We start from the raw sequence: 14,596 nt of genomic DNA, 5'->3' as shown, positions 1-14,596 counted from the left end.
CAGTTCTCAGATATCTCTAGTCCTTAATGTATGGTTTCTAAACTGTAACGGAGAAAGGAAGGGCAGGTAAACAAACTTCCCACCCTATCAACAGAGTAAAACCCAACATGCAACGTGACCTGCCCATCCATGTCCTACCTATTCCTGGCTTCCAGCCAGAATTGGAGTACCTCTCAAATAGGTACCACTAAAGCTCAGACATTATGGAAAGCCCCCCACCAAAATAATTCCAAGCAGGTAAAAACTCTTACCATATGGCAGGCAATGTTCTAAAGCATTTTACACGTATTAACTCACTTAATATTGATAGGAACTGTATTTGGTAGATTATTCTCATATCTATACGGAGAGGACATAGCACAGAAAAAATAACACGCCCAGGGTCACATAGCGAAGTAGCAGAAACAGGTGTTAAACCCAGCGGTCTGGCCCAGCCAGTGCTCCTGACTTCCATACAGCTCAACATGAAAAACGGGGATCAAAATGCACAGGGAGGGGCTGGAGGAAACCCAAGGAAACAGCATGAAAGGAACAGAATAAAACTCTCAAAAAACCAAAATCATAATTCACATTCTGAGGTGAAAGAATAAGAACTCTTGGGGATAAAATGTAAAATGAAAGCTAAATATTCACTGAATGATTAGAAAAAAAGAATCAAAGAAATCTTTTCCCTAAAGTGGAACTAAAATACAAACCTAGAAGATTATCAGAAGAGGTTCAAAATTTGACTAACAAATTCTAGAATTAGAAAAAAAAAAAAATAGGGAGAAGCTATCAAATAAAATTTGCCAGAACAAAAGATCCAGCATCCTTACAAACACCCTAACCAAAGAAATAAAACAGGCCCACGCCAAGGCAGGTCATCATGGAACTTCAGATCGCTGGGAGAGGAAAAGCTTCCAGAAGAGAGGGAATGGCAGCAACTTTTCAGTGGGGAGGCTATGCCTACAACATTCTCAGGACAACTCCCACCAGCCAAACTAAAGGCAACTGCAGAGATGTGTAGGAGATCCCTTCTAGGAAGATACTAGAAGATGGTACATGGCAAAAGAAGGCATAATCTAAGACAGAAATGGGATCCAGGAAATAGTGAGTTCAATCCAGATGGTCTAGAAGAGGCAGGGTGAGAGCTGTATGACAGACAGGAAACTATAAGGTGGAAAGAATGACATGTGTCTAAGGAAAAATAAGGATATACAAGGAAAACCAGGCACACAGAAAAATATGAGGTGATAATTAACTCAAGGAAAACCCACAGCTGTATCACAAAGGAAATATTATCATAGTACACGTAGCTTGACAGTGATGGGTATTTAAATAATCATAATGATACAATCACTGATTCTTGACTTATCTAGAATCGTGATACAATTACTTAGAAGCATGAGGAAGGTGCAAGTTAAGTCTTCATATATCATAAAAAAAAAAAGACGATTTGGACTCAAAGTCTAAATTATCGTCAATCAATAGCAATCCTACTTAATATATAAAAGTAACTTCTCCATCTTTTAGTCCTGAGTTTTTAACCATGATTGTGTTTCTTTGAAAACTGTTTATTGAAAGAACTTTTTACAAAAAGAAACCAACACAAGAGATCCAACTGTATGCTGAAATCCCAAGTTTGCAATCCTTTTTCTTGGTTCTTTGTATACAAAGATGCTGCTTAGTGTGGTCTGCTCTTCATTTTCTCTCGCATCCGTTTTCCTGGTCTCTTCTACGGAAAAAGAAATAATAGCACATGTGGTCACAAAGCAGCTTGGTCTTCTGCCCCAAGGACAGGAAGATGCGGGTAGGAGTGGGATGGGACCCACGGCTCACTTACATTTGATCCTTTCTTTCCAGCCCTCTTGAGGCCCTTGCCATGAGCTGTCTTGGCCCGGAAGCTGGATACATCATCGTAGCTCTCACGAGTGTTCCACTTGGAGCCTTTCTTCTTTCCACCAAAACCAAACTTCTGGTTTTTATAGCGTCGCTTAGCGCTGGGCCTAAAAAAAGCAGGCTTACAGGTTACCCACAGCACTGCAAATCCTGATGGATCTTATGGCCCATCAGTATCCTTAGTTTCCTGTCTATAAGCAAAAGCTCTTTGCTTAGAGCTAGACGCTACTGCTACCCAGAATCTCGTCCTCAACCCTGCATTCTTAACTCTAAAAACTCCCCAGGCAAGCTCATCCACTTACAGTTTTAACCACTAGTGCAAGAAAACAAAGCAAGAACCAGGAAAGGATCCACATAGATCTTGCGGCTCAATACTTATCTCTAGAAAGCTTCTTCTATTCTAACTAACTCTTGCTAGATCATTCTCAGTCGTTTCTATTCCTTTCGAGGATAGTACAGGCAGTTAACATTCAAATGTAATAAATTTTAAAACTGGTCATTCCGCAGGAATCTCACATTCAGCATATCCAAAATCACATGCCATCTCCCTTTCCCACACTGGTTTCACCTTCCGTATATAAACACCGACTCGAGGTTGGTGGTCCTACCATCTATTCCAGCCTCCCGGGCTAGAAACCTGGGCATCAGCCTTGATTCTTCCTCCTTTCACTCTCTACACCCAACACAATTACTGAGTGCTGCTAATTTATTACTTCTCAAATGTTTCTTTGACCTGTTTTCTCTTCTCTGCCCCCGTTACCACTTTCAGCCTATTATCACTGCTCTCTGGACTTTGCAGTGCCCCTTTATTGAATTCTCTGCCTCCCTCGAGTCCATACTATATACAAGTACCACCGTAATTTTTCAAATACATGACTATGACGTGGTCATTATTTTGAGTGCTTTACTCAATCGATGTCTCTCCCATGGCCTACTGGCTAAAACCCAAGCTTCTTAACAAGGCACACACTGCCTCTGTGACTTGGCCCAGGCCCCCCTCCAGCTACATCTCATCTTTCCTTGCCCCACACTGAACTCCCAGCAGTACCAGATCCTTGCTGTTCCTCATGCACAAATCTGTTCTCATCTCTATGCTTTTGCTCATTTGTGTTCATTTTTGCTGAAACCTGTGTCTCTCCTATTCTCCTGGTTAATTCTTGCTCATCCTTCAGACTAAGCTCAAGTGGGGTTCTCCTCCAGGGAGCCATCCTCACACCCTGATCCCCAGAACGGGTCAGCTATTTCTAAAATGTGCTTCCATGCTACTCTTTACATATCTTTATCATGGCATTAATATATTCTACTGAAATTATCATTTCTCCCAGCCCTGGTGTCTAGGGATACATAAAGGTAAACTAGAAAGAAAGTAATAATATCCGCCATTAGCCCTTTTAAGTCTGCATAATGCTATGCAGGCATACACTTTTCTCATTTTCACAGATGAGGCAACTAATATTTAGAAAGGGCAAGTAACTGCTGGGGATTTACCCCAAAGATACAGATGCAATGAAATGCCGGGACACCTGCACCCTGATGTTTCTAGCAGCAATGTCCACAATAGCCAAACTGTGGAAGGAGCCTCGGTGTCCATCGAAAGATGAATGGATAAAGAAGATGTGGTCTATGTATACAATGGAATATTACTCAGCCATTAGAAACGACAAATACCCACCATTTGCTTCAATGTGGTTGGAACTGGAGGGTATTATGCTGAGTGAAATAAGTCAATTGGAGAAGGACAAACATTATATGGTCTCATTCATTTGGGGAATATAAAAAATAGTGAAAGGGAATAAAGGGGAAAGGAGAGAAAATGAGTGGGAAATATCAGAAAGGGAGACAGAACATGAGAGACTCCTAACTCTGGGAAACGAACTAGGGGTGGTGGAAAGGGAGGTGGGTGGGGGGTGGGGGTGACGGGCACTGAGGGGGGCACTTGATGGGATGAGCACTGGGTGTTATGCTAGATGTTGGCAAACTGAACTCCAAAAAAAAAAAAAAAAAAGGGGCAAGAAACTTGCTCAAAACTACCCAAAATGGTGGACTTTAGACCCTAACCCTAGGTCTATACACTTAACCATTGTGCTGTGAGATGAGGAATCTACTTCTACTAAATATTCACTTAAAATGTGCCAGATGCTTAAATCACCCTACTTTATTTTTTTTAATTTATTTATGATAGTCACAGAGAGAGAGAGAGAGAGAGAGAGAGGCAGAGACATAGGCAGAGGGAGAAGCAGGCTCCATGCACCCAGAGCCCGACGTGGGATTCGATCCCGGGTCTCCAGGATCGCGCCCTGGGCCAAAGGCAGGTGCTAAACCACTGCGCCACCCAGGGATCCCCAAATCACCCTACTTTGTTTTTTTTTTTTTTAAGTAAGCTCTACGTCCAATGTGGGGCTTGAACTCACAGCCTCAAGATCAAGAGTCAAATGTTCTACTGACTGAGCTAGCCAGGCGTTCCCTAGATCACCCTACTTTAATCTTCTAAGACTGATATGGCTAAAAGGATCCATCACATAGGCCTTTAGCCTTGGCTGCAGGTAGCACTGCGCTCTCTCAACCCTGAGGCCACTCCTATGGTCTCCCCAACTTGCCCCTGGACTGCTTGCCCAGTACCCACCACAAAACCAAACCAGAACCCTTCATACCCCTTCTTCATCTGCTGGCTTTTTGCTCCTTCCTTTGTTTTCCGTGCAACGGGTTTCTGATCCCCCTCAAGAAAATCCAGTTTATCAGAAAAGCCTGGGGGTGAAAAGGTACTTTGATCAGCATCAACACATTTTAAGAAAAACTGAAGCTTCAAAAGAAGGTTGTTACTTTAAAAAAAAAAAAAAAGGTGGTTACTTGCTAAATTAATTTTAAGAGGCATATTCTGCTCTCCACACTGTTCCCAAACCTTAGGTCCAATGGTTCCAAATCAATCAAGGCTCTAGAAGCAGGATATGTTAAAATAGCAGCAGCCCCTGCTCCCCTATATCCTTAGAAGGGAGATATACTGACCTTTCTGATATTTCTTAATGGCATTCATCATATGTGTTTTCTCTCGCTGCCTCTTCTGAAGAACCTCTGTTTGCACCTGGGACATGAACATAGGGCTGTCACACCCACTCCAGACCACCATCATTGCAAGTGTCTACATCTGCTTGGTAACACTATGCTAACACCGCGGCCACTGAACATTTACTGTGTGCCAGAACTATGGTAAAGCTCTAAGTGTATTCTTAGTTTATCTTCTCAGCTACCCCATGAAGCAGAAATTCCTAACACTCCCTGAAATTGAAGCACAGAATGCCGAAGTAACTTGCCTGAGTCACACAGCAAGAAAGTGTGCAGCTGAATTCACACCCAGGGGTCTACACTCTTACCTGATTACACAATTCTGCCTACAAAACCATAGCAAGTCACATCTAGATCTACAATCAATTCTCAGGTTCTGTATCTAGCCCCTACTGTTAGTAGGCATGAAAGTATCAACAGAAACAATCTCCCAAAAAAACGAAAAGCAAAACAGTTGTAAGGATAAAAACAGATGCTTCCATTCGAAGGCAGCATTTTCAATCTCAATACTACTGATAGCTTGGACAGGATCACTCTTTATGGAGGGGTGGATGGCCTGTCCTGGGCACTGTAGGATATTTTGCAACCTCCCTGCCCTCTATCCACTAGATCTGAGTAGCTCAGTCCCCATTGAGATGTGACACCAAAATGTCTCCAGGCATTGCTGAATATTCCCTGCTAAGCAAAATTATCCCCAAGTGAGAACCACTGACATGATGTTTCCTCAAATTAGAAGCAGTGAGCTAACAGGCCCAAAGGAAGTTTTTCTTCGCCTTTGATCAATTAGGTTCCGTTACTACCAACCACTTAGGCCCTTGAGTTGACCTCAACCATCAACCACCAGATCAATCCAATAAATGCAGAGCTGCCCTTCTGCAGAGAACAGGATGCTAATCTACTCTTATTCTGCTGAGGACTTGTCAGTGAAATGACTCCAAATGTGGACAGCAGCACAGCACCCCAGATCATGAATGTTTATGTTCAAAAATGTTGACAAAGTCTGAACACTCGTGTTGATCCTCCTTACACTCACTTCTTCCCACTATCCTGACTTTAATTCCTGTCATCGTCTTTCCCAAAGAACCATGAAATAAAGAGGAAAAACCAAGGACACTTTCCCTAGATTTTAAATTAGAACTCAGACATCCACAGCAGTTTAAGCACACAGGTGCCATTTGTCCTCTCACTTGGATGACAATCAATGATAGGTTCCTTCAAAGACTTTACAAACATCTAGGCCAGCAATTCTCCAAAGCAGGATGCCTTTCAGAATCATGTAAAAAGTTTTGCGGGGAAGAGAAGACAATACCCGCAGATTCCCTGACACCCTGAAGCCTAGAAATCTGTTTTGAAAAATTTCCCCAGGTGGTTTTGCTGTAGAGTGGGGTTTGGCCCCACTGATCTGAACCCACCTCTTCACTATACAGATGTGCAAATGAATGACACACTGCAGTTACCAGGCTACCTCCTCCCACCCAGCCCTGCCCCCTTGAGACCCCAGTGTCAAGGAAAGATGGTGTTTACGAATCCAAGCACACATCCCCCCTCTGCAGTGCAATAATCAGCACAAGATGGAACAGACACAGGGCACAGAACCAGATCGGACCCTGGCACCCCGGGCTGACAAATACTCGGCAACATCCTATGCCCACCACACACTTTCCTTCTCACCTTCTTCCCGTATTTCCTAAGTGCTCGCAGTTGCTTCGCCTTTTCAGACTTCTCCATGGCTGCCTGTTTAGCCTGCAGCTTCTGTCGAATCTAAAACACAAAATGTTGTCAGCTTATGTTATTTGAATCTGGGCTGACCACTACTTAGGGCGCACTGGAATGGGAACAGATCTTCCCAGTTCTGCAAACTGGAGCTCAAAGGAAACTTATAAATCGTGTTTTACACATGAGGACAAGAAGCCCAAAGGCTGAGTACTTGGTCCAAGATACCAAGAGTATTAGGGGTAGGACCTGAAAGCCATCTCCCTCCCGGTGTGCTGGCTGTCCTGTTATGCAAATAGGCCTGCTTGCCATTTTACCAGGAGGACAAACTTCTCCCCAACCCTATAACCTTGCTGACTGAGGTCAAACCAGCATGCAGCCTCACTTCCCTTCTCTAACATGCCACATACACGTTAAAAACTCAAGCAGGCATCAGGAACCCAGGCTTCTCCATTAGACACACACACTTTAGTCACACTTGTCAGGGTGAGTGTCCAGAGATGTGCCCCAGCTCATCTCTAAATTAGCTTCCCCGAGTACCACAGAGACAAGAGCTCCCTAAAACCCAGTTTGAGACCTATATTGGAATATAGATCTTGGATTAAATGTTGGCAATTCCCTTCCTCCCATAGTTAAACGAGGACCAAGTTCCACCCAACTTTAAATTATACTGCATCTGCTATTAATTACTCCCTCATCTTAGAGAAGAGAAAACTGAGACCCAGAGAAAAATAATTGTGTACCAGTTGGTTATAGCACCACCCCCGGCAATGGCAGGACAAGAAGTGTATTTTCTCTATACCACATGCCAGGACCACACAACCAGGAAACGCAAAAGGCCATCTTTATCTCAGGAACCACAGTTCTTATAGAATTTCTCCTCTCCTTAAATGTCTAAATTAAGGGGAAAAAAATCATCCTTAAATTTATCAAACTGGTGGTAACTAGCACACGTTTGAGGTAGACGGTTAAGACAATAATTGTCCTCTGAAAACCACTTCCCTAATATTGGGCTTAGTCTTTTTTAAAACATTATTGGAGATAAGCCAGCTGACCACACGAAGTATAAAGCCTCGGCTTTCCAGAGAAAACCTTTGTTTCTTACCTTCTGCATCTGCTGATCAGACTTGGCCATCTCTGCAAAATAGTCAGTGGGCCTCTTGGTAGGAACTTTGAGCTGATGGAGGCGGGGTAATACTGCCAGCACCGCAGCCTGGGCCTGCCGGTAGCTGAGGATGCAGGACAGTGTGATGTAGGACAAGCTGGGAATAAGCTAAGGGAGAGACCTTCTATTCCTTCTCACTTGCCTATCCATCAGGGATAACCTTGGAGTTATCCATGGTCAGAAAAACTCTCAACATCTGACCTCCACCAGCAAGCACACACACACACAAGTGAAAATGTAATAAAACCTCATGAACTTGGTATTTGGAGAAATTTAGTCATGTACACTTTAAAGAAGAAGGGGAGTTCTGCTAAAAATAAATCATTTTAAGAGGATGACCACATTGAAAATAGCCATGAAAATGGGGCACCTAGATGGCTCAGAGATTGAGCATCTGCCTTTAGCTCAGGTCATGATCCTGGGGTCCCACATTGGGTTCCCTGCATGGGGCCTGCTTCTCTCTCTACCGGTGTCTCTGCCTCTCTCTGTGTCTCTTATGAATAAATAAATAAAATCTTAAAAAAAAAAAAAAAGCACCCATGAACTAACAAACTGATACCAATGATACCAATAATGGATTCTTATGCAGTCACTGAGAAAAGTTCATGTAAGAACCTTCCAGAGACAAGTTTTTGTTTAAATATCTGAAAGTCCAAAAAAACCTTTAAAACTGAATACTTCAAAATAAAATTTAAAAATAATCTTTTTTTTATTAAAAAAAATCTTTAAAAAAAAATACACTGGGCTTTCGATTACAACTGGTGGATCAAAGGGCTCTTCCCTCGATTACAACTCTTCCCTCGTTGCAACTAGTGGACCGAGGGGCTCTTCCCTGACTGCAACTGGTGGACCGAGGGGCTCTTCCCTCGTTGCAACTGGTGGACCAAGAGGCTCTTCCCTCAGTTGCAACTGGTGGACCGAGGGGCTCTTCCCTCGATTACAACTGGTGGACCGAGGGGCTCTTCCCTCGCTGCAACTAGTGGACCAAGAGGCTCTTCCCTCGTTGCAACTGGTGGACGGAGGGGCTCCTCCCTCCACCAGGCACAATCTCCTTAGCTCTCCTTTTTTTTTTTTTAATTTTTATTTTATTTTATTTATTTATGATAGGCACACAGTGAGAGAGAGAGAGAGGCAAAGACACAGGCAGAGGGAGAAGCAGGCTCCATGCACCGGGAACCCGACGTGGGATTCGATCCCGGGTCTCCAGGATCGCGCCCTGGGCCAAAGGCAGGCGCTAAACCGCTGCGCCACCCAGGGATCCCCTTAGCTCTCCTGAGTATAAAGAAGCCCTTCCTACCCTCAGGCTGAGGCCAGCTTCCGAGAAGTACAGGCTCACGACCCTCCCCCCCACCACTCCAGTACAGGCACCCGAAACTCCCACCCTTGAAGACAAACCTACAAGCTCATCTCCCGCTTGAAGTCGTCTTCTGGATCAACAGCTTTCTGATCCTTGGTCTGGGGTGTTGACTGAGGTCCACCGACTTCCGGCACGGGACCCAGGGTCACATCGAGCCTTTCAACCCACTCCAGATCCCGCTTGAACTCAGCCAAACACTGCTTCAGGCCACTCTAGGAAATGCAGACACCGAGGCTGCATAAGGACGCGGGAGGGGAACTGGCCCGCCCGGCAGCGCGCAGGCCGAGTCTTCCCGGGGACGAGGCCTCGGCCCGACGAGCCCAACAGCGCCTGGAGAGCATCCCGTGTCCCAGGACCCCCCGACCCGGCGCCCGAGCTCACCACGTCGTTCACAGCCTTCTTCGGCCCCTCTAGCACGACGTTGAGGCCTGGCTTCAGGAGGCCTCGGGAAAACGCATCCTGCAACTGCGGGGCACAATCGGCAGTCGGCACCGGGGAGCGGCGACCGCCGCCCGCGCCCGGCCCCGCGCGCTCGGCCGACACCCACCTCTCGGTCCGTGACCAGAGAATCCTCAGATTCCGAGTCCGAACCCGACAGCGGGGGGGTGTCCATGTCGGAGCGAGGCGGGCGGCCCGAGGTCCGCGCGGCCGGAAACCGGCGCCTCTCGCCGCGGCCCACGTGGGCCCGAGCCGCACCTGCGCCGCCGGCTCGCCGCCGCCGCAGAGACCGGGACTTCCGCTTCCGGCTGCAGAACCACACTTCCGGTTTGCCGTTGCTATAGGAACCGCTCAGGCGTCCGAGACTGCCCGGGAACTGTTGGGGGTTCGGTTCTACCGCTGGATACCCCAGTAGTCTGGTGACCCGGAGGGAAGGAGCGAAAGGGGGCGCCCGTAGCCGGGGGCCGTCCGGAGAAGCGAGCAGCCACGAGGGAGCTGAGGAGAGAGGAGAAGTAGGAGACGCGGCCGCCGCGAGAGGGGCTGAGGACTGCGCTGGGGAGGAGTGGGGGGAAGCGGAGGTGGGCTCCGGGGCGGGGCATCGGGTGTGGGCGGGGCCAGGGGCAGGACGCGATCGGGTGTGGGCGGGGCCGGGGGCGGGGCCGGGGCGGGGCCGGGGCGGGGCGACGCGTACCTCCAGGCTCACCCTCCGCGCTGGACGTTCAGCAGAACCCCGTGCCTGGTACCATGTCGACCGTGGTGGCTCAGTCGCTGCACGTTTTTGGTCTTCGAGCCCACGTGGCCAACAATATCTTCTTCTTCGATGAACAGATCATTATATTTCCTTCAGGAAATTACTGTGTGAAGTACAACATGGATCAGAAGTGGCAAAAACTCATTCCAGGTAAAAACCCTTTCCATCCTGACACGTTAACTGTACGTACCAAATATAACCCCCTATATATAAAATCTCCTAATCCCAACAAGGTTATTGAAAGGAAGATATTTTTCACCAACTTAAATGTGGGTATAGTTTTATGAATGTAGACGGAGTACCTGTCTACCTGCATTGTTTGGCATACAGAGTAATCACACACACATAGTGAAAATCACTGTAAAATAATGTTAATTTAAAAGTAGTTTTTTTCCACTGTGATTTAGTGAAAAAAAATATTTTATTTTTCTAATCTATTTTTTATTGGTGTTCAATTTGCCAACATATAGAATAACACCCAGTGCTCATCCCATCAAGTGCCCCCTTCAGTGCCTGTCATCCAGTCACCCCCACCCCCCACCCACCTCCCTTTCTACCACCCCTAGTTCATTTCCCAGAGTTAGGAGTCTCTCATGTTCTGTCTCCCTTTCTCATATTTCCCACTCATTTGAAAAAAAAATATTTTAGAGTCTCTTTTCATTGTCTTTGTCATCAGCAGGACCACTTTTTGAATTGTCTAAATACAGTTTTTTCCAGAGATCATTAACTTCATTACAGTACCTTTTGAATCCATGTATGATGAAGACCCTGGAGATTTTATCACCAGTCACAAATAACCATCTGTATAGTGTTAACATTTGTTCACACCGATCCTTTTAATGTTATACACAATTTCCACAACTTAATCACTCTTTTTCCAGTCTTTGTTGCATTCAAAATGTTTCATCATGACATATGCATACAAAAGAGCATTCACTAGAAATATGTAATATCTAAAAAACCATAATAAAATGTAGGTCTGTGAACCCACCACACAGGGTAGGAAATAGAACATGGCCAATTCCAGTGTTTCTCCCTGATTTCGTTCTCACACATGCATATTCACACCCCATCCCAGATATTGTAATTACTCCTTTATTCTTTATATAGTTTTACCACACTTATGTGTGGCCTTATATAAGTGATAGTTTTGTCTTTGCTACTTACCAACTTTATATAAATGTAATCATAGTTGTACATATGCCACTTGCCTCTTGTTCAACATCATGCTTTTGAGAGTCATACATCTTAATACATATTAACTGAGTTATTTTATTGCTATATAGTATTCTATCATATGAATCAAACATCTCAAATATATTTATCCATTCTAGTGTGGATGGACATTTGGGAAACAACAGTTTTTTGCTATTACAAAGCATGCCACTATAAAGTTTCTTGCATTGGTATGTGCTCATCCACTTGTGCAGGGCACACCGCCAGGACTAAAATTACTGGGTAATGTGGTAGTGCCAATTTACACTTCTAGGGACTGCATGAGAGTTACCATTCCTTTCCAACCTCTTCAACCCTTAGCATTGTCAAGCTTCTTAATTTTTTGCTAAGCTAATTGTTGAGAAAGAGTATCTCAATGTAGTTTTAGTGTGCATTTTTCCATTACTAGTGAGGATGAATAGGTTTTCACGTTTATAAGCTGTTCCTACTTAGTCTTGTGTGAATGCCTTGTTCCAGTCTTCTATCCATTTTTCTTTTCTTTTTATTTATTTTTTTGTAATTTTATTATTGATTTATGTACACTTTATATATTCTCTATAGAATTCTTTCCAGTTTGGGACTTGTGTTTTCTCCTTCTTTATGGTATCTTGATGAACAGAAATACTTAGTTTTATTGAAGTGAAATTTATCAGCCTTTTCCTTTTTTCCCTAACCCAAGATTATTAATATATTCTCCTTTTATGCTTTATACTTTTGCCTTTGGTGATAGGCTCTGAGTTAGGAAGGTGCTTAGTGTGTGCAAGGAGGTCAGTGTGGCTGGAGTGGAGTGAATGGAAGAGTGGGGAGAGGGAGGCCAGATGGGGCAGTACCAGGGTTTTGTAGGTCAAAGGCTGTGGTAGTCTGATGAAGTGGGAAGCCATGGGGGGCTTCTGAGCAGAGTAACAAGATCTAACTTATGTTTCAACAGGCTCTTTGGCTACTGTATAGAGAATAGATTTAAGGAGGGGCAAGGGAGGAAGTAGGAGACCAGGTAAGAGAAGACGTTGGCTTGGAGTGGGGGTAGTGGCAGGCTGTAGGGATAGTGATAGAAAAGACTGAAGTAGGAGCAGGTTTTGTGGGGAGCATGAGGAGGTTAGTTCTCGGCATAGTAAGATTGGGATGCCCACTAGGTAGGCAATGGAGATCTTAAGTGAGCAGTTTGATTGATTTTGGATCTGGATACAAGGGAGAGAGGTCCAGGCTGGTGATAGAAATTTGAGGGTCATCCACACAGAGATGAAATACAAAGTCATTCAAATGTCAGAGATTCCCTTAGGGAGTGAATGTATTTATAAAACAGAAGAAGCCTAAAGAGTGAACTCTGGAGCACTCCTACGTTTAGTGCTGGGGAACTGAGGAAGAGCCAGCACAAGAGTCTTTGAAGGAGTAACCAAAAAGATTAGAGGAGGTCCACACAAGAGGGAAATATATTTCAAGAAAGAAAGAGTCCATTATCAGTGGAGCAGAACTCGGAAATGAGGAGGACCAATGCTATGCCAGGTACCGCCCTGGCGCGAAAGCACAAAAGGAAGGAGGGAGAAGCTTTCCTTTCCCTCTTGGAGGCAATCTCATTTCTGCTCAGTTTCAACTCCCCAGTGTGACTCTTACCTCAAATCTGTATTTTCAGTCCCAACCTGTCCCCGAGCTTTAGAATCACATAAACTGTCTGCTAGGCCTCTTTGCCTAAATGTCCCGCAGTGTGTAGCTCCCACACAATATATCCAGAATGGAATTTGTGCTTTCCTTTTCGCTCCCTCTCTTCCCTGAAGGCCCTCCCTCGCCAGATTGTGAAATACGTGATAAAACGATGATTACAAAAATAATGTGGTGCTGGTATAAATATCTCAGAAACCCAGGTACCTATATTTGTGTATGTAAGTGAATTTGATATATCATAAAGGGTGGCATTAGGAATCTGTGCTGGGACAACTAGTTAGGTATTTGAGAAATGAGAATCAACTTAAATCTTCGTTTCATACCTTTTACCATCCCGAACCCAAGATGAAGTAAAGACTTTAGGGTTAAAAAAAATGAAGTAGGAAAAAAAAAACTAGCAACCCTAAGAACATGAATAAAAGTAAAATCCTTGGATGAATGGATGGGCTATTTTCAGCAAAAAATCAGTGAACATTATCCTCACCATGACCCCTAACTCCCTCTCTGTGTTCTTTCCCAGCTGTCACCCCTTCTCCTCGTCACCAGATGTCAGTCATAGCACATTTCTCCCTTTCCCTGCCACACCCAGGCCACCAACTGTCTGACTTAAGATTTCTCTAATCTCCCATCCCAGCTGTCATATTGCTTGTCACTACCATCCTGTTTTTGAAATAATCTGCCCCTCCCCCCTCTGGTGTCCCTCCATCCAGAACTGTCTCCCACACAATTGCCAGAGGGTTCTTTCTACAACACACATCCAACCCTTCCAAAAGTTTTTCTGTGACAGTCATTTGTTTTCATGGTAAAATCCAAACTCTCTTGCAAGGCTTCCAGTGACCCCAAACCTGGGTTCTTTGCTGAGGCACACTGACTCTGTGCAGCCCTTCCAGAGAGGTCCTGCTGCTGGCCAGACTTGCTGCAGCTCATTTTGGAGCACAGCACAGAGCCCGTGGCATCACTTGCTAGCACATCCCCCCTGCCTCACTCACCCTCTCTTACCCTGTGCTGAAACCGGGCCAGTTTATTCACAAGACATGGGAAGCATAGAGCCTATGCATAGAGTGATGCATTTAGAGACCCAGGAAAATGAATATAATAATAATAAGTCAAGTTGGCATTATATCCTTCTTTATACCAATGCAGTCATAAAATATAATTTTACTCATTTTTAAAGCATTTTATTAATTTTTACCACTAATGGAAGAAGGGGCCCATGAAAATCATAACATGGGCCTGATTTTATCTCCCCAATAAAGTATTAAAGCTTAATCTCTGCCTCAGCCTCTGCTTTCTAGACCACAGCTTTTATTCTCATGCTTGTTACCTCGTGTTTGCAAGATGACTACTCTGTCACCAGTTATCA

General features: G+C 44.7%; 2 protein-coding genes across 2 annotated transcripts in view; one reads left to right on the top strand and one right to left on the bottom strand.

Moving 5' to 3' along the window:
- Positions 1 to 306: 306 nt before the first annotated feature.
- On the bottom strand, positions 307 to 9,889 carry EBNA1BP2 (EBNA1 binding protein 2). Its single transcript, XM_055342112.1, has 9 exons — positions 9,721 to 9,889; positions 9,555 to 9,638; positions 9,216 to 9,385; positions 7,757 to 7,880; positions 6,610 to 6,699; positions 4,882 to 4,957; positions 4,530 to 4,623; positions 1,823 to 1,985; positions 307 to 1,714 (listed from the first exon to the last, which is right to left on the bottom strand). The coding sequence occupies exons 1-9, from the start codon at positions 9,784 to 9,786 to the stop codon at positions 1,664 to 1,666; spliced, it is 918 nt and encodes a 305-aa protein (XP_055198087.1). The 5' UTR covers positions 9,787 to 9,889; the 3' UTR covers positions 307 to 1,663.
- Positions 9,890 to 10,000: 111 nt separating this feature from the next.
- CFAP57 (cilia and flagella associated protein 57) overlaps positions 10,001 to 14,596 on the top strand; it is a 73,858-nt gene continuing 69,262 nt past the window's right edge. Inside the window, exons 1-2 of the mRNA XM_055342111.1 lie at positions 10,001 to 10,123; positions 10,338 to 10,512. Coding sequence (XP_055198086.1) covers positions 10,356 to 10,512 — 157 coding nt within the window. The 5' untranslated portion in view covers positions 10,001 to 10,123; positions 10,338 to 10,355. The remainder of the gene's footprint in view (positions 10,124 to 10,337; positions 10,513 to 14,596) is intronic.

This window comes from Nyctereutes procyonoides, unplaced genomic scaffold, assembly GCF_905146905.1.
Source record: "Nyctereutes procyonoides isolate TBG_1078 unplaced genomic scaffold, NYPRO_anot_genome, whole genome shotgun sequence".
In the NCBI taxonomy this organism is placed as follows: domain Eukaryota; kingdom Metazoa; phylum Chordata; class Mammalia; order Carnivora; family Canidae; genus Nyctereutes; species Nyctereutes procyonoides.
This window is presented reverse-complemented; position numbering and strand designations above follow the sequence as displayed.

Excerpts from the sequence above, each read along its gene's own strand:
- EBNA1BP2 (XM_055342112.1), bottom strand. The coding sequence starts at position 9,786 with ATGGACACCCCCCCGCTGTCGGGTTCGGACTCGGAATCTGAGGATTCT. Across the intron at positions 4,624-4,881 it reads CATTAAGAAATATCAGAAAG|GCTTTTCTGATAAACTGGAT; the intron begins GTCAGTATATCT and ends TTTCACCCCCAG. Across the intron at positions 1,986-4,529 it reads AGCCAGCAGATGAAGAAGGG|GCCCAGCGCTAAGCGACGCT; the intron begins GTATGAAGGGTT and ends TGCTTTTTTTAG.